At 42.2% G+C, this 26088-nt stretch overlaps 1 protein-coding gene across 2 annotated transcripts in view; it reads right to left on the bottom strand.

Moving 5' to 3' along the window:
• LOC124157652 (bromodomain-containing protein 4) overlaps positions 1-23789 on the bottom strand; it is a 577672-nt gene extending 553883 nt beyond the window's left edge. For both annotated transcript variants that reach the window (XM_046532573.1, XM_046532572.1), the window contains exon 1: positions 23572-23789. In XM_046532573.1, the coding sequence (XP_046388529.1) occupies positions 23572-23654 (83 nt within the window). In that variant the 5' untranslated portion in view covers positions 23655-23789. The remainder of the gene's footprint in view (positions 1-23571) is intronic.
• Between the last annotated feature and the right edge of the window lie 2299 nt (positions 23790-26088).

Consider the following 26088-nt stretch of genomic DNA (forward strand, 5'->3'; position numbering starts at 1 on the left):
GGTGAAAGGTTGAGTCGCACCGCCCACGGAATGAGACATGGGGAAAACGGAGCACAAAAACGAGGGCGAAAATCACAAAATTCTCCGTATACAACCAAATTTGGCTGAATTTTTTTTACATCCATGAGTCGAAACGAAAAACAAAATCAATTAAAATTAAAAAACCAATCCGTTCAACCTCATTACCTTCCTCCCTCTCCCTCCTAGCCTGGTATAAAAGGATGTGATGGACCTCTGAAGAGTTCACCTGATGATGACGTCTAACCATGAAACCATGGTCGTGAATGTGTGAATAAATATTAATGTGAAAGCACAAAGTTCTTCTTTTTAATTTTAATAATGAATCGCTTTCACCAAGTTACGCCTCCAACAATCAATTTCAACAAAATCAATTTTCAAGAGTAAATCATATAAGAATGAATTTAAAAACAACGACCTCATATTTCGCCCGTAGTGGCATTGTTCAGGTCGTGATGATATCAATGACAGCATACAAAAACCGGCAACCCTACTCAAGCTTATTAAATGAGAATATTTTACCGTGAGGTAAAATCCTGCAACAACTTACAGCTTATACGGTAAAACCTCCGCGGTGTCAACGGCTAAAGAGATGTATGACAACCACGCACTCAATGGAAATCTATCATCACAAATACTTAATTGGAAGGTACATTGACTGAGACCGAACTAATACAATATGGTGAAATACAAATGAGCACAACCAGGAAAATACGAAAAATACTCGAATAGCACAATTAAAAAATTAATTCAAAAAGCCTATATACCACATGGGCCACTGCTACTCCAATCATAGAAAGGGCACGCACCACATCATGTGAGGACAGGAAAGCACCACATATGGAAAACGCAATATAGTAGCCTCAACTGAACCGAATGACCGCAGTTAAAAAAAATCTTTGTGTACGAGAAAGACGGGGCAAAGAGATAAACGTCTTTGTGATAGGGTAATCTAAGGTAAAACGAATCCTCCGGTCGAAAATTGCCGCGCCGTGGAGGCAAATACAGGGCAAAACGGTCAAAAACATGGCAAGGGAGCAATCAACGCCCAAGGGAAAATCGAGTTAAACCGGCTGGTAAAGTGAATAAACCCGCGGCACACACAGAAAATACAATTACACACGCTGAAGCAGAAAGCTTGAGGCCGCTAACCCCGTTAAGGCCTTGCAGACACATTGATCCCGGGAAAGGCTAGGCGTTATTTTTAATTTCCGATCGTTGTAGCTTCATACATCGGGTGCGAGTGTCGTCTATATCCGTGGGTGCAACGGTAAATTACAACAACGGAGAGAAAAAGGAAAAAATACAAATGTAATGCCCAATAAATCGAGATCCCTATACAAACCCTGGCATCACACTATGAATTTTAGACACGATAGAAAGAAAATGAACACTAAAATAGAATAAAAATGTGAGAATCGTGTTACAAAATGAATTAAAGTTCGTGAACGATAAATACGACTACATATGTTAATAAAATAGATACTCTCTAAGGAAGAATTATAACCTCAGCCATGTAGCAGCCGAAAAAACTACGGATACGCAAGGATACTTTTAACGAAGGATACGTGAACGAAATGAACTCCACGAAAAATGCCCAGTTCGAAAATAACATATAGGAAAAACAAACTGTTAACGGTGATCTAGTAACTGTTAGAACTCGATCGCCGCACGCAGGATGAGAACACACGAAAAGTAATACATCCTGAAACAATCTGCACGATAAAGTAGTAAAAATTCCTCGCAGAAGCAATCAACCTCCGCCAGACTCTTGAAAGCAAACAAAACCTTCGGCGGCACGGAGGGCAATTAAAAGCATCCTCCTTTGCAGAAATCCCCACGGGAGCGTTCCAGAGCAGAGAGGAGGAGAGACTCGAGGAACGGTACGCGTAACAGTTTGCCGGCACAAAAACTATCGCGCGAGCCAGACGCGACTATAAACAAGGTTAAGACTCGCTGAGACTGCAGTCATGGGATGAGAAGAGGAGAAAAGATACAGTAGCAGGAAGGAAGGAGAGGAATGGAGAAGAGGTAGGATCGCCACAGCTGAGTTCCTCAATGTGAACCGAGTCGCATAGATGAGAATCTGGCAGCACTAGCTTCAATTGTGAGGAAGAATTTTATACCAGAACTCGAAATTAAATTGAATTCTCACAGGAACAATTTCAACGTTTTCAATCGCCATACCTCCGACCATAGTTTCAGCACATTATACCATCATCCCCTATTTCCCGATTATATTATACCATCATCCCCTCTCCCCGATTTCATGAGTATTTAAAAAAATTATGTTGGCTACCGATATCACTCTTTTCCACATAACACACTTTTCCATTCCTATACGCTTTCGTAAATTGATAAACGAAGTTGTGACAAGTGAATACGGTAACGATTAAAAATCAAATAATTATTAAAACATGAATAAAATGTCAATAATAACTTAAGTCGAAAACAAACTATCTTTAACAAGAGGGAAACATTTCAGAATCTTCGTACTTAACCTCCCACACCATAAACAACCATAAACAACAAAGAACCGCCGAGGCGTTTGTACAGGGACGAGGAAGATACACTAGCAGAAAGGTCGGAACAGAACAGAGAAGGAGGAGGATCTCCTCATCAGAGTTCCCGTATGTGAACCGCGTCGAGGAGATGGGAATCTGGTGGCATCGGCTGCAGTTATGAGGCTTGGAGACGGTGAACTGTGGGAGGAAAGATAGCGAGCGTCTCGGAGCTGGGAAAAAAAGAGAGCCAGGGGTGTGAGAGGGATACGAGGATGGCCCATAGCAGTGGGTTGGGACGGAGACTCGGGAGTTAGAGGATCAAGACGGGGCTTACTTTCCCGTGGGAAGTAAGGTTCCCGCACCACACTGTCGCGGGGTAGTTAAAAACGGGGATGGATGGGGTGGGGAGACGGGGGCGTGGGGACGGGATATGGGGATGAGGGCGACTTGACGGGGGATGGAGGGGAGGAGGTCACGGACAGAGCGACGGACTAAGGAGATGAGATCCACGCGAAGGGAAATTAAGTGGGCAAAGTCGTGAACAGGCGGAGGGAGGATAAGGGAGTGAAAGCGAAAACGAAGATCGTGTGAAATTAAGTTGGAAATTATAAATTTAACAGGAAACAGACAGTCGTACCAGGCGCGTATTGAATCACCACAGGAGCCAACACCGGTGAGGATGTTTAAGCAGAATGGAAAAAAACCTCGTACCTATTCATGGCTTATACCTGGAATTCATCAGAAATATAAAATGAAATCCAGCTACACCAATCCACCGTTTTTATCGTCGCAAAAAATTCAAAGACAATACGTCGAACCTACTGGCCACTAAAGACTTTTTAGTCTAGAATTACTCAAAAATGTCCCAACACGCGATACCGCAAGATTATCAGATTCAGAAGTATATATGAGGAAAAAAACAGTTGGTACCAAAGACAACTACAATATCAACAACTCTATTTAGTGTAGAAAGATGATAACGAAAAATTAAACCCACAAAAATACACCAAAAGTAAACTGAGCGAGGACGGATGGGGGCATACGTACGGTCTATAGGTTGTATGTACACGGAATAAAGCAATCTAGCGGAGAAATGGGCGTCTCACCAGCATTAGGCTCCAAGTCTCCGGCCCGCCGCCGTCGTAAGCCATCCGTTTATCAATCCCAATTTTCCGGAGCGCGGCGTGGGAGAAGACTGGTGGATTACCGCCGTTTTCCATCAAGCTCGTGTTTTCCTTTAATTAATACAGAATGCTCTCGGGACACTTGGCGCATGACGACGAAGTCATGATGCATGGCGATATTAAGGGGAGTGAAAGAGTCACGGTCGGCCGTAATCAACCCCAACAGCAACAGGCTGAAGTCTTAAGATGGACAAGCATGAGAAAACACTACTTTGATTAAAGGAAGGGATTCATATAATTATAATTGCTTACAACTACCGCAAGCTTGTAACTGACACCAGATGTTGCGGCATCGTTTCAGACGGACAAAAAATTTCCACCCAGAAATAAGTGGGCAACCTTATTGTTAACATATAATGTTACCATTTCGTCAACACAACTCCCACATCACAAAAAATGCGCACAATAATAAATGTATTGCTAACTGGCTGGTCAGGGTGAACTTGGTTGGCAACGTGCTTCACGGTATAAATCCTACAATAGTTTATGTAGAAGAAGTGACGAGCAATAAATATTGTTAAGCAACACTATGCTCTTTTACGGGAACTACTGAGGACACCATTCCGACAATCATCCTTAAAAACACTTTACTGTTCCATAAAAATTGCGTGAAACAAGCTATAAGGCTTAACACAACAGGGCTTGATAAAATTAACTATTCATACTCTACCAACGAGCTCCCGAAGTGAAGAATACATAATAAATGCCCTTCCTTTACTGATTATCTTTAACACCAGGAAAAAACCGCAAAACGGGTTGTGTTTCTCTCTTATCATGGACGCACACTCCATTATCACTATTACCATGACGTCAAGAATAAGGAAGACTGTACAGAAACTCGGAGGCACGTCGAACCACGAGTCAATGCAGATGCACGAGAAACAATGAGTGGAAGATATTCCCAATGAAATCCCACCGATTTGTCGCAGAGGATGGCCAGAATGCGGATGTAACTTAAAATTCAATGCGGGAACCTAGACATAACTCCGTAGGAGCCAACACAAAGGCAAATTGTAAAAGGGGAAACGAACAATTCCGGTATTACCCGTTTTATAGACTCCACGGTCCAGCTTGCGAGGGCGATTTTTCACGATTTACGGCGTGACGAACCCACTCATGAACTAGGACAGGAGCTGCTTCGACTAGCAAAAGGGACAGAGACGAAAAGGGGCAGGGGGAAAGAGATGAAAAGGGGTGATGCACGAAGGCGTGCCTTCCTTGAGATCACGAGCGAGCCGCATAACGTCCCAGTGACATTATATGAGGGCACGTGGATGGAATTCCGGCGAAGATTCACGCAGACTCACCAAAAAGTGAACGCGTCACTCGAAACCGTCGTCGTGAAGGCTGAGGCAGGAATTCGGAAACGCCGTTGAGTCAGCGTATTCGACGTCGCGAGAGGATTTGAATTCCAGATGAAAAGACGTCGAGGTGACACTATGATGCTGCGTCAGTCCGCACAACCCATAGTAATGTCCTTGCAAGCAATCTTGCTCGCCGCAAAAATGAATTTTTTCCTCACATGCCTTCAGTGTTATGACAGCATCTGATTAAACATTTGATCGCATTGCCTCAGACTGAATTTATTGCATAAAAGTTATCGTAAATGAATGACCAGCGCCGAATGCTAATGAAGTGAGGAAACATTCTTCTCCGACTGCTAGTAACCATGATTCCCCTACAAATACAAAATACCAACTATGATTCCCACTGTAGACAATTACAAAACACTTATGTCTCGATGCTTGTATGATTATAGTGGCATCCAAAAATCTCAAGCTATTGATTCTAATACAATTTATTTTCCTTTTTACACTGAACAGCGAAATAATTTAAGTCTTCACAATTTATTTTGAACACAAAAAATAGGCATAACTGGGGCCAACAGGAGATCCGTTTCCTCATAAATTAGTGACCTATACATCATAAATTACGAGAAAAATAGAAATATGACAGCGTCTGAGGAGTTTTCAATTCACCACACAATTCTTGCGAGTCGGTACATCTTGGATATTAAATTAACCCTTTGGGTATATAAAAGAAATTTTGAATACTAAAACCAATTCTAGACCCCAAAACTTCATTTGAAAAGCTAACTATAAATAGCAACACATTTTATCGAAATACCAAAAACACTAAAAGATAGCTAGTTGCACTAGTAAGTACCTTGGATTAATTGACGTCAGTTACCACATGCTACACACCGCCAAACAAGAATTAAAACCAAGATACGAGCAAAAATATTTCAATTTTAACGACAACCGTAAAGATAAAGGGAGATAAAAAGAAAGCACCTTATCACATCGAAATGGAAATGAGCACACACAACGCAACTCCAAACAACTGCAGGGGGGAAACGATAATGAGAACTGGCATTCCAAAATTGACCATGAACCGGTGCATCCGCTACAGACATATTCAACCTTCCCACCTTATCGAAAGAGAAACCCATGTTTTCGACGAATTTTTTTTTTAACATGCTCCAATCCCCTTATTGGCGATGCACCTCCAAAGCGGAAATCGCGAGACATGCTCTCGACCAATCCCGAGCCACCATTTTAATTTCTTCATTGCCTCCTTGGCAAGCTCGTTTTTCGGCAATTGCGCCCACCAGACCATCACAGAGGGACAAGGGTAGGGGGGAGGCGGGAAAAAGGAAGGAGAAATAACCTTCACGGCAGCCCCGAAAAAAATCGCGAACCGTTTCACAGACAGAGTAAGAGAACGGAGATGGTGGGAGAGGGGGTGGGGGGCGGAAGTGAGGAAGATAAGAAGGGGGATGAGGGAAATAAACTTTCGCCCTCGGCCAAGGTCAAAACGGTACAAAAGCCTAACCCGGAATGAAAAAATATGAAAATAAAAACCTCTCCACTCCACTGAGAGAGAGAGAGAGACCCCGAAAAAAAGCTGACGAGAAAGAAAAAACGTCTGGCTCGACCAAAACGGCGACGGAATGAAAAGATTGGGTAAAGAGCACACGAATAATAAGGGAAGCAAAAGAGGCGAGCGGCTGGAAACGTGAAGGATAATGACCGGACGAGTGGAGATGGTATGGGCACTCGAGACGGTTCTCCCCGGGAACGATATCTCGCGCTTCCGAGGTAACGCCGTGGAGACAAAAGCACCGATGAGTCGCCCTTGGGTGGTAGCCGCTCAAAAAACTTTGGAGAAAGGCGAAAATTCCAGATTTTAAGAATTAACTGGAGCATCAATTTTACCACCAACCAAGCCTAGTCCACAAGTTATAAAAAATGTCAGCTGAGCTACTTCCGAATGGGAGTTTAACTAAAAAACCAATAGTTTTGCTACAGAAGAATATCGCTCAAGTCTTGATAATGACCTTCATAATTTTCGTCGGTAAAATATATTTACCTGGTAAAAAGAGCCAGCACGAAATATCATTCATTCCCAAATGCTGATGCCTTTACTTCACTATAGGCACGATACCATTTTTCAAATAAAATAGAAACTAATTTTTGTAAATATTTAAATTAAACCACACATTATATGTTTTGAAATTAGCAGGGAGCTCCTAAATATAGAACTCCTCCACCTTAAAAAAATAGCCTGCTTTACTCATACATATTCAAAGCAATTAAAAAATACTATGTATTCCAGACTTCCTTTGCCCTGTCTGAAAATGAACTCGTAGGATTAAAATCCTACCTGGAAACAGTGGCGGATCTATGGGGGGGGGGGGGGGTGCTACGAGGCTATACCCCCCCCGGGTATCCAATTTACACTTTATAGAATTGTATTTTTTTCCAATACCCACTAATGCTGGTAGGTTAACCCGCCACCCGCGTCCCTATTCTGGATCCACCACTGCCTGGAAACCCTATGTATTTAAAAAATGAACACAAGGGAGCAATCGACAGTCAATGTCAAAGTAAAAATCCCTATCCTACCGTTGCTCATACGGATGGCCCTTTTGCAAAAATGGGTATGGGGAGTTATGCTCACAAAATCGAAAAATTAGGACAAATGTCGACAGACCCCAACAGAAAAGAGAGAAATTATGGTAAAAAAGGATACATAGAACCACTTCGGCTTCAAACGTTTTCCCTTAGCGTAGTAAGAGCATTGAGGTCTTGCAAGGATGAAACCTATGGCGATAATAGTGGTAACACACCTAGAGAGTGGAGGGTCATTTCGGCGAGTAGCTTACAAGCCCAGCATCGGTCATCACCACGAGTATGATGACCCTAACAAATTCATGGCCGCAAGCAGAGGCCACTGCCGCAAATATCTCTAGCCTTCTCTGCGCCCGCTGAAACCAGTCCCATAACTTTCCCCGTCGCGGCCGGATAAGCATTTATTTATCTGCACCAAAATATTAAGACTCCCGCTATCGCGAGGAACCGCCTTATCACCCGCCCATAAATACGGCTGTCCAGCGCCGACCCTTATGTGAAAGCTCGCGGCCGCCAAAACTCCCTCTACTGACTGCTACACTTTAATCGACATAACAGTAACCAGAAACACCTGGATTACGTTGCCCCCAACCGAAAAATTGCGTTAAAATAATGAGGTAATCATTAACAAGACACAAAAAAAAATTAAACACAGGTGGAGAGAAAATGACCACGTCCAGAATGCTTCCCAAGTAAAAATTGCAAAACATAACGATGACTTAAACAATGACTTAACGATGACAAGCACTCAGTGAGGCAAAATCAATAGGATACTGCGGGGAAATATGAATTTATTTTGCAGTAATAGGATTGGGTGAGAAAGCGACTAAAAACGCCAGGGTAACATAAAATGCAATTTTGCCAACGTATTCTATTAAACAAGGATAGCATAGTAAAACCAGAATCGAAAATCCTTCAATCATTCATAACCCCCCAATAACAGCTTCAATTTCAGGTAATGACATTCAAAAGAGAGGAATTCCTACCACGCAAATAATAAATTACTTATCCTAAGGTTCAAAACATTTTAAGACGCCAATAAAACCAACCAAAATTTATTCTTCCACACAACACGATGACCTTGACACCGGGTGCCTACGACAATAATCACCATAGTCGCCAAGCAGGGAGGATCGAAACACTCCCATCACGACGAACGAACTTTACGAGACAGAGGCTTCAAAACACCCTTACCCGCACCCAGTTCCAACTTCCAAGCCACCACCCTTGAGAACCCTCCGCAGAACTCCCAGACGAGAAAGCCCAACGCCACTTACGGCGTAGTAAGCAAGGCAGGCGAACGAAAGGACCTCCCGAATTTTCAATGCCAAAGCGCAGAAAGCCTCAGTGGAGGGGGGACCACGCGGGGATAGGGGTGGGGTAGGAGGAATGGGATGAGTTAACGGAGGGGGGAAATGAGGAGGGAGGGAGGGGGGAAACCCTGAGCGCACTCGGGTGGAATGGTTCGTAATCACAGGTGGGAGCCAGTCATAACAGACGCGCTGGTGGAGGGGAGGGGAAACAGATGGAGGAGGGGGCGTGGGAGGAGAGTGAAGTGGAACTATGGGAGGGGGCCCAAAGAGCACTGAGAGAGAGTGATGTTGAGGAGGGGTGGGTTAGGAGAAGTCTCAAGTAGCTAGTAAAGGGTTGAATTTTGCCGCGTGCCCCGGACTCTTAAAAGCACAAAAAAATGCGTGTTTTTCTCTTCCTACCGCGCGCGAAATACCCTTCCAGGGAGAGACTTTTTTATTTTAAAAGGAAACACCACGCCTCCCATCACGACTAAAATGACGAATGGTAGAAAAGGACGAGCAAACTTTCGACGCGGCGCAAGGAGAAAATTTCAATTTGCGTGACAAATGGCAAGGTGCAGAAGCAAAGACAACTTAAAACTTCTCCCCGTGTCATTACCGACGCCATGAAAAGAGAATCCTGGTGCGGTGAAAAGCCCAACCTTAAATTTATAGCTAGAAATTGACGCACCTTCAAATTTAACCATAAATTGAACACTCATCCTAACAATAAGAGCAACACAATTCTACAATTAGGTATTAGTTCTAGAGAGATTTCGTGATTACTAAAATAATCTGCTTGCAGTAGATAAAATAACTCAAATACTCTAGCTTACAAACTAGTCGAAAATTAATTATCTTTCCATATGACCGCAAGAAGAAAACAAGATCTGAAGAAATACGTTACTACCATGAATATTAATAAAACACGTCTATCCTAATCACCATCAGATATAAGCACTAATTTACAGAATACTGCTAAATATAAATAATAAAAAATAAAGTGAGCATTTTGGAAACAACTGAAAAAAACGACAAAAAAAGGTAAAAGGTTTTTTATAATAATTCGGCTATTTGATTATGCAGGCTCTTATCTATTTCATGAAAAAAAGGAATCTTGCAAAACAGCAATTTAACCGATACGAAAATATATTTTTTCAACAACAGAAAGAAATAAAAACAATACAGATGACGTTCATTCGGGACAGGGAGCGAAAATAGCCTTCCACAACGTTCTCAAGCAACACCCAAGCCGTAAAGCCCTAAAACCTAAACCCATAAAGCCACTTCCGTCAAAAAACTGATAAGGAACATCTGCTGAATGAGCCCGTGGAAAACCAAAACCAGACCCTAACTAGAGATGCAGAGAGGAAGGAGCGGAAATGGAGAATCGAAGTAGAGACGACCATCAGCAGCCATCTCTCAACGGCATATCTGTTCCCTCCCTCCACTGGCTTCAACTAGCCCGCCCTTCCCTAGTGACAGAGACGAGACCCACGCACGTGCCACGTAGACTCATAGGAACGACCTAACTTCAAGGATCCAGCCTCTCTCCATGCCAACGGGATGGTAAAAGGGTGGGCGGGAGGCGCTGCACTGCTTGGGTGCGGGTGGGAGTGGTACCATAAATAGCACCAGACGGGAGGCGGGCGCAGGGGCGAGGCGTCGAAGCGGAGAAATGAACCGATTGAAGAACGCTTTGGGGACAGCGGGTGTTAAGTAATACGAGTTTCTCAGAGATGCAATACTTGCTGATAAATTGAGTCCAAATATCCAGTTATAGGGAAGCAATGCTAAACAGCACTCGAGGGCTGAGACCGTAACGACGTGAGTGCCGAACAAATGCTGATTTTCCATTCTACATTCACCACGAAATAATGAAGACAACAGTGATAGTAAAAAGTACACATCAACGAGTAACAAAAGCTCCAAAAAGAGGTTCTCTCTCGTTGGGGCTATTGACTATCAAATAATTTTGAACAATTATATAAAACTACGCTACGGCGCGAAATGACACACTTCCCAGGAAATTTATTTAGAAATAAAATCTGGTGACAAAGAACCTAAGTAATAAATAAAATAACATTAAATGAACGACTTAATCAAGAGCGTCTTTTAAAACTCTCATAACATATCTTGAAAGGAGAGAGGATATCAACGAACCGAAGGACTTCCCAGGACTAACCCCTCCCCCCCCCTACTCTATAATTTTACCGCAAAAAAAAAGAGAACTGAGAAACTTGGTATGGATCGGGGCGATATGGTAAATAAATTAAGTACCTCTTCCAGCACAATTTAAGATATATTTTTTGACGAAAAAGGAAGGCAGAAGCTCATCACTCATAATTTAATCATTTAAACACCTAGAATAGTAAATGACACTTTCGATAAGTGTGAACAGCAGACGCCGCGGCCTGTCGGAAATGCATTTATTGAGATAGCAGGAACACCAAAAGAAACTGAATTGAACTCATTGATAGAATTTCTGTAAAAATTCAATCAAAAACGAATTAAGTAGATGATGTTCCAATTAATTTTTAAGTCCATTAAATATCATACGATCCACCTCAAACGGAATTGATTGCATTCGTAAATTTAATTAAATGCTTCTCATTATACATGGAATATTTAGTAACATTAAAGTAAACATAATACCATTCCCTGCTTGGGAGCCCGCTACTATGAAGCCATCGAATGATGATAACAGGAAAATTGTTGGAAAGGGTGGAATCATATGAGATATCTATGCATTAACAATTTATTTCGCTTTCGATACATCTAAACACTTCAGTTTCCTCACAGACATAGAATTAACACAACAGCTAATCTATTCTTAGCTCCATGGCTTGGGCGAAGGCTTTCACAGGTCAACAATACTAAGATCGGTTTGACGCAGCTCTCCCCTCAATTCTTTTGCCAGTTTATCTATTTACTACTACGTAAATCTAACCTTTCGCTACCTCTTTACCTGTTCCATATATTTCGTTCTGGGCGGAGGATTGCAGACGAGAAATAGAGACGACGAATTCTCAGATCGACAGGAGCGCCTGCTGAAGATATCCTCCTGAAAGGAAAAACGGGAGGAGAGAAATAGAGAGGGTTGGGAGAGGAAGAGAAGGAGGCAGGGGAAGAAGGGAACGTTGAAAGGAGCAGCGGGTGAGCAGACGGCGGCGCTCGTCTTGAGGGCACGAGCCAGCGAGCACGAGGCACGCCGGAGGGCTGTTGGGAGGCCGCGAGGGTGGGCGTCGAAGTTGAGCGGAGCGTGCCGCGGATGGAAGCGAGAGGGGATGCGGGGGGTAGAGAAGGATTGACCAGCCGACAGGTGGCGAAGACGTTACTTAAGCGAGAGGGAAAGGGAATAAATCCGGGAGGAGGATGCAAGTCAAGTGGAATTTCGCCCCGTCTCCAAGAGGCGACAGCCGTTCCAAAGGGGGATGAAAGCATCACTCGCGCGAGAAAACCAAGCGCTCTAGGATGTGTTTGTAAGGAAGAAAAGCAAATACTGGGTGGGAGTGCATTATGGATGGAGATGGCAGATAAGCGGAGCCATGAATTTCATCAGCCCACAATTTCTCAGCGACATCCCAGACAACCCCCCTACCATTGCTTCGCACTAAAATAATGGAAGAGAACGCCAGTTCAGCTGTGACTAACAACGCATGCGAGGGAGAGAGCCCGAGAAGGAAAATAGAAAAAATAACTTCAGTTTCCAAAGAAATCGAGGAGAACCTACGACGCAGGGAAAGTCATGAACCTTCCTGAAAACCAACATATCAAGAAATATCAAAGTGATACGGATAAAAAGAAATGAAAGCTATTTTAGAAAATTGTAACGGAATACGGTGTAATAACGGTTGCGGTGACACAACATTACTCAAAACTGTCGATAATAAGGCCCAGAAACAAAAAAACACTGCAATCTCAACTAAAAATATAATATAATTCTTAACAACAAATCCGCGAACAACGAATTCGAAACCTCACAGCTAACATATCAATCACAACTGCACACATGGAAACGTCACTCACACCAACCTCACAATTATCCCGGTGGCCTCGATAAAACCAAAACTAGTAATTTTGGAATGGACGCTGATAGAACGGAGGAAAAACACACATCAGCTGTTCCCTTCACGGAAGACAGACTTTCCTAAGAACTCCCCCAATCAAAACGACCGCGTCCTTCGCGCCTTGATTGATAGAAGGCAGACACGAGAGACGGCGAAATTTTGGCAGGGACCACAAAAAAATCCAGACACACACAAAAGGAGAATGCAAGGCATGGGAGGCCGTGGTGGGAAGTGGGGGTGTGGGAGTCAAGACATTAGCGGCGGGGCAAAAGAAGGGGAGGGCAAGCGAGGCAATAGTCGAAAGGCCCCCCGACGACGTCGCCAGCGAGAAAAGAGGAAAGAGAAACCCACGACCGCCCCACGAGTGGCTCTTCATCCCGCCTCGGTAAACCCACGGGAAATTAATAGCCCGTGGCCCGCGGTAATTGGGAGGTGGCGGCGAAAAAGGCAGTGGGCTTGCGGTGGCTGAGAGAGGTGAGACGTCTGCGGGGAGATTCCCAGGGGAGGGTAGTCTATCAAGGAAAGAAGAAGCGAAGACAGAGAGAGAATATGGATGTAACCAGCGGTGCCTAACGGGGAGGGGGACGCATGACGGAGAGTATCACACAAAATTGTATAACAGGGGTACAAGACATCAAATTTACGTGCAAAGTAGTGTCAACAGTAAACAATCGATTTTTTTTAATCAAAGCAACGAAATAATATATCAATACCATTACATACTCGTCCCACAGAATTAGTAGTCATGAAAAAAAGAAGTATCTTTGGAGGATAAACGAATTTCAATATCGCTAATTCACATTGTTAGTATTGGGAGCAGAAGGGCCGTAACATCCTCGACGACATTAATATAAGAAAAACAAATGCACCTTTTACATGAAATTTAAGGATGGAGGAAACATAGTGAATCTAAAACATGATAAATACAATATCACAATATTTCTACCAAATGGTTCCCTTGACATAATTTCTCAGCAATTCTTACCCGCCCGAAAAATAAAACATTATTAGACCCCCTAACTAATTAGGGGGTCTAATAATGTTTAGGCTACTAATTAGATCATTCCAGAGATAATATTTTTTTAACATAAGTGAGAGAAAAAAGAGCGAACAATAATTTGCCAAACGAAGGAACTACCCCCTGCGACATCACACCCTTCCTAGGAGCGCAATACAGCTCACGGTGCGTACTTAAACTCGGAAGAAGAGGCGAGTGAAAAAATAAGGATGGCAATGAGGGAGAAAACGAGACATGGGGCACACCGACACGGAAGTGCGAACGGAGCCAAAGACGAGAGAAGCACAGCTGGGAAGAGAAGGAAGGTGTAAGCGAAAAGGAGGGATGGAAGGAGACGTTACGTCAAAGAAGGCGTAAAAGACGACGGCGTGGGCGACAAACGCCAATCTGAGGGGAGGGGGTGCGAAAAAGACGAGGGGGTGGGGAGGCAGTCACGTGACCGTCCATTGCGCAACCCCCTCGATCCTCTTCGTCACAAGCTATCCTCACCTTTGTAATCTCACCCACCCACCAAACCCCCTCCCCACCTCACGATAACGCACGACAAGCCCCCTTCCACTCCCTCGCGACGACAGAGCAGCCACCTCCACCCTCTCAACTACAGCGAGTCCCGTGCACAACATACGCGGCCGCACCGCCTCCGAATTTAAAGTCTACGAGGGACGTGTTACGTGCGAGACAAATTGTCCGGAGGTGATGGAAACGCCCTGAGGAACGGGGAGACGAAAAAACAGATTAATTTCCACGGCTGCGACGGTAATGACAGCTGGATAAATAGTGCCGTGAACAGGTGAAAGGAGTCTAGGGAAAAAGACATGTGCGATTCATTCGCTTAAAAAAAAGAGGGAGATCTCGCAGTTTTACGTAAAACTACACGGGAGCAATACACATTCACCGAATTGCACATAACCGTTTCAGACTAAGTTTATTTCCCTTGCAGTGACATTATATGTCATGATAAACAGCAGAATTCCTGCAGCAACACCAGATTACCCATTGCCTAAAGTCTACACACATCCATAGATGCCAACTTGAGATATTAATTCTACCTAAATTCACCAGAAGTTTAGTTCCCGACATTAAGACTTACCATGAATGAATGAGTCCATAGACTATTTATGACTAACGGTGATCAACGATAGAAGTTTACATAAAAGAAAAAGACACTAGTTACGCTACAGAACCTCAACCGTAAACGAAGAAATGGCATAAAAACGGTCTCGATTCACGAACTGCTAGCAGATAAAAATAAAATCACTCTTTAAGTATACATGGGCTGATTGTAGTGCGTAAATTCAAGTTTCATATGATGGAATTCTAACAAATAAGTAAATTAAAAGTTACAGGCAAATTTCCACAAAAAATTGTAACTTTACTTCAGGATCGATGCCAAAGCATTTCATCGCCTTAATCTAATATATTGAAACCGGTCGAAATTACAATAACAAGTGTTTGTGGAAAACGACCAGTAACTTTTAATTTCGTAACACATGGCTGACTTGGGCGATGCATAGTAAGAGATGCACCCGAACGAGAGACTCCTGTAGTGAGAAGAGCGGGCGCAAAATGAGATTCCTCCGCAGATGCCACGTCACCGTGATAAATACCGAACGCACTCCACTCCGGAGGGAAAGGGGAGGGGGGGGGCAGCCTCACATCTACCACCTGCTCGTCCTGCCCACCTCCACGACTACAGACCCGACGAGGATGACAACGTCATTCGCGTGGTGAGAAACGATTGAACGGGAGGCAAGAGGGAAGGGTACGAACGAGCTGAGACAACAACTTCCCCGCCTCTTGCCGTCACCATCCACAGATAACTCAAATACGACCGGAGGACGACGCTTCTATCGACAGGAAAGTAAATATAAGGTTAGATGCGCTATAATATTTTTCCAAAAAGACTGGACGCGGTCTTTTGCACAGCAGTCAAGACTAGGTGCATAAATAATTGCAATCGACTCTTGCATCCACGACAATTCAACGATATAGCAGAGGTTTTAGGATTTTCAAGGGCTACGAAAGGTTTATTCCTCATTTGTTTTCGACGAAAAACCTTTAATTCGCAAAGAATTATTTCAATACAGGACCAACTACTGCGCGAAAAGGAGGAATACATAAAACACAACAATTGTGAATCTAATGAAGTTAATTTTTGAATACACATTTTAATTAAGACAATACCCTAACTTTTTATATAAAAAGACAAGAAACTCAACTTAATAAAATCAGCTAAATAAATTATCAACGTGAAACACGGTTCCAAATTAAATCTAACGATGAGAGCCTTGTCACGTCACTCTTGAACACCACTCCATAGAGGAAAATTATCCCGAGTCATGTATGAAATGGACTGCGAGCAAGCCAGAGCGAGAGTAAAGAATGAAATATCTCATGGTTTTATTGTACATGACTCGAATGTTTGCGAAGGAAAATATAATACTTTCAAGAGGACCACGATAAGACGCAAAAAGTGACACGTTCAAGAGTAAATAATCGTTAAGAGTGACTTGAGAATTGAAAAGAAAATCCTTCTCACAAGATATATACGCAAACCTCATCATACGCAGACAAGAATAAAAAAGCAAACTGGGAGGAAACACGAGGTGCAGTATTATGAGGAGACGATGGAAAAATCAAAGGAGAGAGGCTTACAGTAGCCCGCGTGAGGATTTTCCATGAATGAGAGCATGAGGGAAAACGGTCCTGAAAGCGCGAGTGCTTTATTCCACCAACAAGAGAATATCTCAACAGTCAACATACATTCAATAAATGCTGTAAACAAACGAAAACTATAAATTGAAAAAACAAAAGTTGACAGGAGATTACCGTAACAACCACTTAAAAATACATAAACCATCTAAATTTTTACCCATTCATTACCCGATGAAAAACCGCTCAATGAGGAATGAACTTGAACATAATCATCCCAAGTAACACCTCTATATTGATGATAAATTTGGCAAGATATTAACCCTAAGGTTAGTTACGGTTATTGATACAAGAGTCACGATTGGAATCCGATGGATACAAGGAAACAAAGTCTTGCTTGAATAAAATAGAAGATTTCTCTCTCCGGAGAATGGAAAGTGGATGAAATTCCTACATACCTTAGAAAAACACGACAGAAGTTCATGCACGACGAGAGGTAATGCTTACTAAAACTTAACCTAACTTACGGTGGAAATATCCCATAAAATGATAATAAATCTGCGAAACGATGAGGGAAAAATGAGGTGGAAGGATGCTGGGAACTTAAGATTCGTAGTATGGACCCTATCATTTCAGTGCCAAGTAACGGCGAATACGTAAAAATTATGCAACGCTACAGTCGACTCTCCCATTGCTAATGATAAATACAGCAAGTAAAAACCCTATCCGCTTTAAATTAGTGATAATAGTACACTATGAGCTCGCTCCGCAATGTGTCTGCGATCCCTTCTCCGCGATCTCAGCTTCGGACGATGAAGGAGAGAATTTGCAAAGGATCTCATTAAAATATAAATTGAGGGGAGGGAGAATAGAGGGGTGCAGGGAAGGAGGTAGAGGGAAGGGGAGGACAAGAGGTGTTGGAAAATGAACAAGGGAACAGAGCTAGGGTCGGGTTCTCAAGAAAATGGGACACGTCAACCCGAACAAGGAGGAGCGATGCATGAAATGAAAAGGTGGGAGGGTGCAAAACAATAAGGAAAACATGAATGAGACGGAGATGTGAGGGAGAGGAAGAAATGAGAGAAGAGGATGAAGACGGAGAAATGAACGCGAAAACGGGAAGACGACAGAATACGAAGGAGCCCGCGAACTCTCCTATCCTTAACCGATACTCAAAAAGCATACCACGGCCACGGAAAGGCACACCAACGAACAAACACCACAGGATTTCTCTCTTTCTACAATTCCCGACTATAAAATACTTTAAAAAAATATTACATATACCCACTTTATCGGGAAAAGTTAACCTTAAATAAAATCTGGCGACAAAGAACCTGAAGAATATGGTAAATCTAACTTAATAATGAACGATTAAATCGAGAGCGCCTTTTAAAATTCCGGTAACACTTGATAAAATGAGAAAGGCTAGCAACATGTCGTCAAAAAGGAATTCCAAGGTAAATTAACGTTGATTTCGATACTCAAGATCACTGAGAGTAAGGGTGGAGTCGGGAGAGAAAGAAACTGAACATCTAAAATTATAACTTAAAATTTTTTGATACTACAACAGTTCACATATAACTAGACATGTTTTATCACACAGTTATCTTCACTGAATGCCATCAATCACCCTTATTCAAAATGAATGACTGTTTCAACCCTAAGGTTGATTAGGATCGCATCACTGAGAGTAATGCCTTCCATCAAATTCGAATAATAAGTACTTATTACCATATCGAAATGATTGTTTGATATGAAATATGATTGTTTAGCAGATTCTGAAAATGACCACTCCAATAAAACTGAATGGGAAACTCCCTCGCTCACTCAAAACCAACGAAGCCTTGGCTACCGATAAACATGGATAAAGAGCAGCATAAGCATCCGGCCAGACGAGCTTAACTATGAGGACGGATGAAGGGAGCCAACGCGATAAGCCCGAACTTGCGGAAGCATGTGACTGACCCTTTTCCACACTAGGAAACCTCTATACCCTCAATAGGATGAATGAACACGTAAAATCTTAGAGAAAGCTATTTTCCCCAACCAAGGCGTCTAAAACAGCATGATGCAATGGTTATTCGCATTATGTTCTTTGAAACACCATTAAAATAGCACTTTTAGCATGAATCCCCTGTAAACATCACCCAATATAATCTTCTAACTTCTATTGATAGGGAACCGCTGAAAGAATTTCTGCCTTTGGGGTTTCTCCCAAAGGAAGTCCCCAGTCCGCAGAAACAGCTGACCGGTGAAAATCTCATCAATGAATCACGCAATGTGAGGGAAATCCGGAAAGGAGAGCTATGCATCTGCCTAAAACCAAAATATACAACTTGTGAAGGCAAAAACGGCTTGCCAAGTAATAGATAACATGACACCATTAAAATAAGTATCCAAGTCACATGTGATCATTACCACACATATCAATTAATTACAAAACTGGGATGAATAACCGAGCACATTGCTACTCGAATTTCATTCGAAAAGTAAACACGACATCTCAACATCTACAAATGTAGTAAGAGACGACGGATACTTTTTTAAAATCAGAGTGATAACATTTCGAAAAGGAACCATAATGCGTTTAAATCACATTTAACAACAGGATGGATAACAATTCAGAATGCATAAGTCACCATGAATAACCATACGCCACAAACGCGAGTTTGGGGATATTATATTAAATGGAACTGGAGCCACGAAAAATGCTAAAGGAACTGATGGCATCTGCGAGACCATGCGGCCAAAATTTTAGGGGATTGGGGGGCTCACCAGGAGGTAAGGAAAGGGATTTTAAGCACGAGCTCCATAGCGACATTCCTTTCAGTCATTAGCTGGTCTTTTGTCCGCTCCCTCTCGGCATGTCATCCGCCAACCTGTTCAGTGGAGTTCCTCTACGGCAGCCAAAGGGGAGAAATGAACAGGGACGAAAAAGAGGAGGTAATCAGGTGAAAGAAAGGGGCAGGGGTCGCATGACCCGGCTGGATACGTGAACAAAACCAACCAGTTGAAGGCTGTCAGAATAGTCACCGCGGCGGCCACGAATATGACGAGAAGGTGGGCCGGAACGGCGTGGTACGTTTGAAACAGGGCGGGTATGAGGCAAAAATGTGAGCAATGTAAAATCTAACATGAGGTCGTTTTTAACAGATAGCAATACGGAATAGGCAAAATTGGATATTTTGCGCTACGGTTAACGTCGGTTAACTTTTAATTTATTTATCAGCTGCATTTAGATTTTTCGCATCATGTTTACAATTTCATGACTGAATTATAACCTACGGAGAGCGAGAGTAAAAGTTTTTATAAATTTACAAAAATTAAACGAAGCCTTAATTCAGACCACTAGAGTGTAAGCACTTCGCCCGAGAAGGACTAATAAAACAGAGGGTACTTTCCACAGTAATTTAAAATTACTAGCACGGGGTCGAGGGAATGGGTCACCGGCAAATAAGAATGAAACGCATTTTTTCTAGGGTTACCGATAGTTTACCTACGGTTAAAAACTAAGTAGGATGATAAAAACTTTTCGTACAACGAAAGCACTCAATTCTTTAACTTATTATCAAATATACAATATGTTATCACAACTTCGATGAATGGCCGAGGATATTGCAGCTGGAATTTCTTTACAATCGAAACAAAGTTCAAAGCATGAGGGATGTGTTAAATCATCATAATGATGAATATCAAGGGAGGAAGACAACGTTAGCAGGCGTCAGACGGGGTAAAATCTGCAGAACTTATTAATGAAACATTCCATATGTTTTCTCAAAAGTACAAAAATAGTAATACATCATCCTGAGAGGGAATCATATTTTATGAGAAACATCATCTTAAAAATCAAAGGCAACATAAATCAGAAATCAAAAGTTATCATGTGCACTATAACTTATTTGCCATTAACGCAATGTATTACGCACATTAAATTGTACCGAAAAATCTACACATTTATTTGCAAAAATGGGAAAGACAGTGCACAAAGGAGAGTCGTAACTTATCCCGGCATAAAGCATAACCTCTCCTTCCCGTTTCCATCAAAGGGAAGCCCCCCTCCTCTTCGTAGTACAACCAGGCATTCCCCTTCAACCTCCCTCCCTTTTAAATCCCCTACTTCCCCTCCCAACCAACACACACACAAGCACAGGCCATACAAACGACATCCTCTTTCCCCCACCCCTCCCGCGAATGGAGAACGACAGCAAGATGGGAGCGGGAAAGACTACGCGAGGAAGGGCAACATGGGACGGATGGTGGCGGCTCGGGGCATGCGCACTGGCGGGGTGGGAACTGGGTAGGAGGGGATGGGGGCGCGAGTTTCCCTCGTAAAAGCGGAGCGAGTCTCCGATGCAGAGCGGGATCCCAACCGGCCGCCTCGATGCGGCTGGCAGGCGGGCCTCTCCCAGCCGAGGCGAGACGCGCGGGAGAGTGCAGGAAGGACGGACGACCTAGGAAGGGGAGGGAGGAGTAGGAGGTCGGGGTGGTCTCCTTCTGGGGAAAGAGGGTGGGGAGGGGGCCAGACGAAGCGAGTCGATCATGAAGCAGCGGCGGCGGTTTTAAGAGCTCGGCGGATGCTAGATGCTATACTCCCGCGACCACACCACTTTCCTCCCCCTATCAGTCACCTATAGCCGTCGTCACGGATTCTGAGGATATATTCTCGATTATGCTTCATGCCACCCACCCACATTCTCTCTGCTTCGAACTACAAAAAAATATACGCGATGGTTCCCTCACGCTTCGAGGCACCCCGCATGCCAGGCCGGAGCGAAACGCTCGAAAATCTGGAGGGCGGCTGCTCTACCTGTAATGCAAAATAAGTGTAGCGCCCCCGCAAAAATTACCCCGCCTTGCAGCGGTAGTGGAAACACGTCGGCTGATGAGATGACGTCATGCCGTCCATTCATTCATCATCATGACTACCAACATCATCATCCACCTACACACGCAACACGCCCTCTGTGTCTCTCCCCAGTCACTCGCCTCCCCGTACTTCATTCCTCCTTTCGTACACAAGTTCACCCGACCCCCTCGTCATTACCCCGTGCAAAAACCGTCACAAAGGTGTATACGTCCAAAGGGCGTTGCCTTTACGCACGCCGTAAGACACTGGTATCGTACGTACAGAAATATATCATAGGACCCAAATCAACATCATCCGAATACAATAAAATATAAATGATCAAATACACATCATCCAGAGAACACAAGAATGGAGTTCCAATTGTCACTAAATAAAACAGCTGTGAGATTAAAGCATAAGCACTCCCCGACATAAACATTTAACAACGCACTTAAAAGCAAAGGATTCATAAGCATTAAGTGTTAGAATCGCAGATAAGATCTTCACACACACTAAGCCATTCAAAAAATGTCCAAAACACCAAGTCGACAACTAGCTGGTAGGGCAGCTCACCAAAACAGGTATCTCACCGTCCGATGAGCATCCACACAAAATAGTGAACATCCTTTAATAATTTATTTCATCCGATTTAATGCAAATTCAATTCATTATTCCTGACAGAAACGCCGTTAAGTGAGGGTGATACACAACTGCTTCGATGAATGAAGCCCAGAGGGTATACCGGCGAGGGTGTGCAAGTGGCATGTGTTAAAATTACTCACGGAAGAAAGAGTTACCAATGCCACCCCAAGCAGCCCACAAAACTGTCAGTCCACGGTAAACAACAGTTTCTAGAGGTGGAGTGAATCGCTAACGGAAAAACTAATCGCAAACTTACAAATAAAAATACAGGGCTCCAGTTTAAGTGTTACCGATCAAGTGCGTCTATACCATACTAAGAAAGGATGGCACAGCTATATCGTAACGAATTTCATAATTAAGACTAACTGGTCGACCAATGACTGTGACAACTTATGTCCGCGACAATCCCGTAAACACACTGAAGTCAGTACAACAGAAACATTAAAACCAGAGGACTTAATTTTGATTTACTTCAGCCAGGGTGTACCCATGACAACAATCACCTGGCGTGGAGCTATGGGTATGTCTTTCGGCAAAGACTAGTGAAATTATGCCTTTATAATTCACAGCGCATGAAATGTAATAAGCACGAATTATATGAGAAGACGGTCATTATACTAAAACGGAAAACACCAGGCAGGGCTTCTACAATGAATGACATCCGAAGAACGTCCTCCTAAGAACGTCCCTAAATGCTAAGATTCAACACACACATATCATCGCCAGTTTCATCAACGCCGCTGCAAAAGATTCAATAAATCAAGATAAACTTGCTTACAATAACTATGAATACCCTATCTCATCGATTTATCGCCACAACAATGAGTGGATTAACGAATAGAAATTATCCAACAATGGTCACAAGTAACGCAAACCAATATATCAAACAATCCTACAAATCACATATAATTCACTCATATTTTGACGAAGCACCATCAACTAATTATACCACACACAAATTATGCCAAAACGTGATTGACGAATCCATACCTAAGTTACTACCACGTGGTTTACAGGGCCACACAATTTTGTTGTTGCACTCCAGCGACACAATTTCCACTAAATAAATACACTCTGGTTAATATCCTTCACACACACGGTAGTAACTTTACCACTGTAAACACAATTCCATAACAACATATCCACGGCATTAACATCACATGTTCACCGGGACATGGCGCAACTGAAACAGCTGACCCACCACCGGCACTCCCGCTACCGCGGGACAACAAATCCAGAGGTTAAACATCATAACGATAAATGAAACACCAACCTGACAGGTACACCATTAACTCCCAAACATACGTCGCAGCATTCCTAAACACCAATTTTTTACAACCCATACATCAACACGATAGTAAACACTAATGATGATAGTATGGACTACCCGCCCACTTCGAAGGCGCGTTGTCCGAAATGTGTATGGCTTACCTGCCAAGCCTGCCGACGACTTCCTTTTCGAAGCGAAGATCTTCTAATCGAAAATTCTCTCCATTGATAACAAGTACTGACATATCTTGACCAAACCCACTGAGATCACTCTGTATTAGATCCTTTCTAACACAGAAAAAATGACACTTCGGTACACAAATACCTACGCCACGCCGCCCGCACAGCGCCGTTCAGCGTTTTGTAAGGATATCTTTGGCGGGAAACAGCTGAACCGTTCGGGGAGACAAACGGGTATCATTACGCAACCACGTTTTCTTATTAAAAATGAATGTTAATATTTCGTACTAAATGCGTATTCATATCACCAGAAATATTTTTACCAATTAGAATTTATGACTTTATTAACCACTTTAGGGAAAATAACTATTAAAATAGCAAAAACATAGCGAACTATTTTCTGTCTTCACAACCTTCCGACGTACTACGGCTAACATAGAAATGGACGCGCGTGAAGCTTTGGATGTAAATCTTCAGCTTTTCCAAATTGAAATGTGACATGGACAACCATTCACTTTATCTTGCGTTACGGAGACAATATTTAGACGTTTTGCCATTCATGACAAAAGTAACTTCGCGATATCAAAAAGGATATACATAAGCGACGATCACCGCTATCATTTCACGGCAAAATGCATGATTCGTGACAGATTGTCGGTGCCTGTAAATGCTAAAAAAAAATAACTTCCAAAAAAACAAAACTTCTATCAGATTACATTAGAAATAGAAATCAAAAGAGCTAATTTAACATCCCTTCGAATCCGGCGTTACCAAAACCCGTCGACGACCAATATGAACGGCACTGCCATCTAGCGGTAAGGAGGACAACTGCTAGGGGATGGTAGCAAGGCGCGAAATAAGATAAAGAAATTGACGACTTAGTGTAAAAATATAATTTAATAGGCTCAATTCACAATTTATAAGATATACTGACATAATTCATAACATTCTAACTTTTCAAATTACCCTTGACTTTAAAAAATATATGTAAATCATGTACCCTAAATGAATATTACACTCAATAATAGATCTAAACCTTTACCTTGACTAAACCAGGAAAGTGGAATTGCTGGTGTATAAATTATTCCATTTTTTTAATTTCAAATTATTCACAGGATAAACTGAAACAAATACAAATAGTTGAGTAGAAAATTTATAAATTAATACTCAAAGGCCCAAAACATTTGGATAAAATCATACAAAAAAATATGATTTTATGCCATATGTTTACTCAGTGATACCTCAATCTAAAAGAAAAAATACATAAATGGAGAATGAAGAAAAAGGTGCTTAATAAGCTGCCAATGACATATGGGATGGGAAAAGATTCTTGCAAATGAATTATTCCAAATACAAGATCGTCACCATATACAATTCCAATTCCACCATTAAGATAGAATTTTATGAAGGAATATGCTCAAAACAATGCGTAAGTCAAGCATTAAATTAAGAATATAGTTAACATATAAAAATAAAGCATTGGCTTAGAAGGTTAGGTCATTTCAAGTATAAATGATTTTTGTACACACATGTGTAAAATGAAAGTGATGTTTGAAAGAAATACAAATATCTAAACTCATTCACGCAAAAAATATCACAACTGCAAGCAATATCTACACACAATCAAGAAAAAGTCTTTCAAGCAACATTACTAAAATAAAACATTGGTAATAATAAAACATTGACTGGAATACAAAAATTTTGACCTCATTTGCTCTTTTAACATCACCTCCCAGGAACACATACCTCTTTTTTTACATCTACAACTCGTTTTCTAATAGAATTCTTTAATTTGATGATACTGTCACCGACTCATTCCCAAATCATAAGTTGGCCAGAAATTAAAACAAGGTGGTCTCAATGGAAGAACCAACAAAACTAGTTTGGAATCATAACCCTCTGGATATTCTGCTGTACAATCTGTGGATAAAAATATACCCAGCATAGCCCTTTTGCATAGTTGCTGGGCACTTATACGAAAACCTTTAATTAAAAGAGATTATTTTCAATTGCAGTAGGTACACAAACAGACCATCATTCAAGTAACCACTACTCACATACTTTGAAAGTCGATTAACTCTAGGCTTGCACAGTGGGTAAGGTCACTTTTCTCTAGGTTCCCACTTACAGGTGAATACATGGGACTCCATAAAAACATGCTCTGCATTCCTTAACATTGGGGTTGGAAGTAGATCATTTTCCTATTTTTATGTCTGTGATTGGCCCTGCTCAGACCAAATATATACAATGACTTTTGTCACAAAGACTACAACAGGAGTTAAAATAATTAAAGAATGATTATTCTTACTACCTCATACAACACATTGGTTTGTACCTAATTGGTGTCTCAAAGATGGACTACCTCAATTGGGAGATATTTACAATAAATGAAATGAGACAGTAAAGAAGGAAATATGAAGAGGAATATTAAGAAATCAATGTCAAAATATTATGGGACCAGAAAAAATGCGAAAAGAAACATTGAAATACCTTGGGCCA

Source organism: Ischnura elegans, chromosome 4, assembly GCF_921293095.1.
Source record: "Ischnura elegans chromosome 4, ioIscEleg1.1, whole genome shotgun sequence".
Classification (NCBI taxonomy): Eukaryota; Metazoa; Arthropoda; class Insecta; order Odonata; family Coenagrionidae; genus Ischnura; species Ischnura elegans.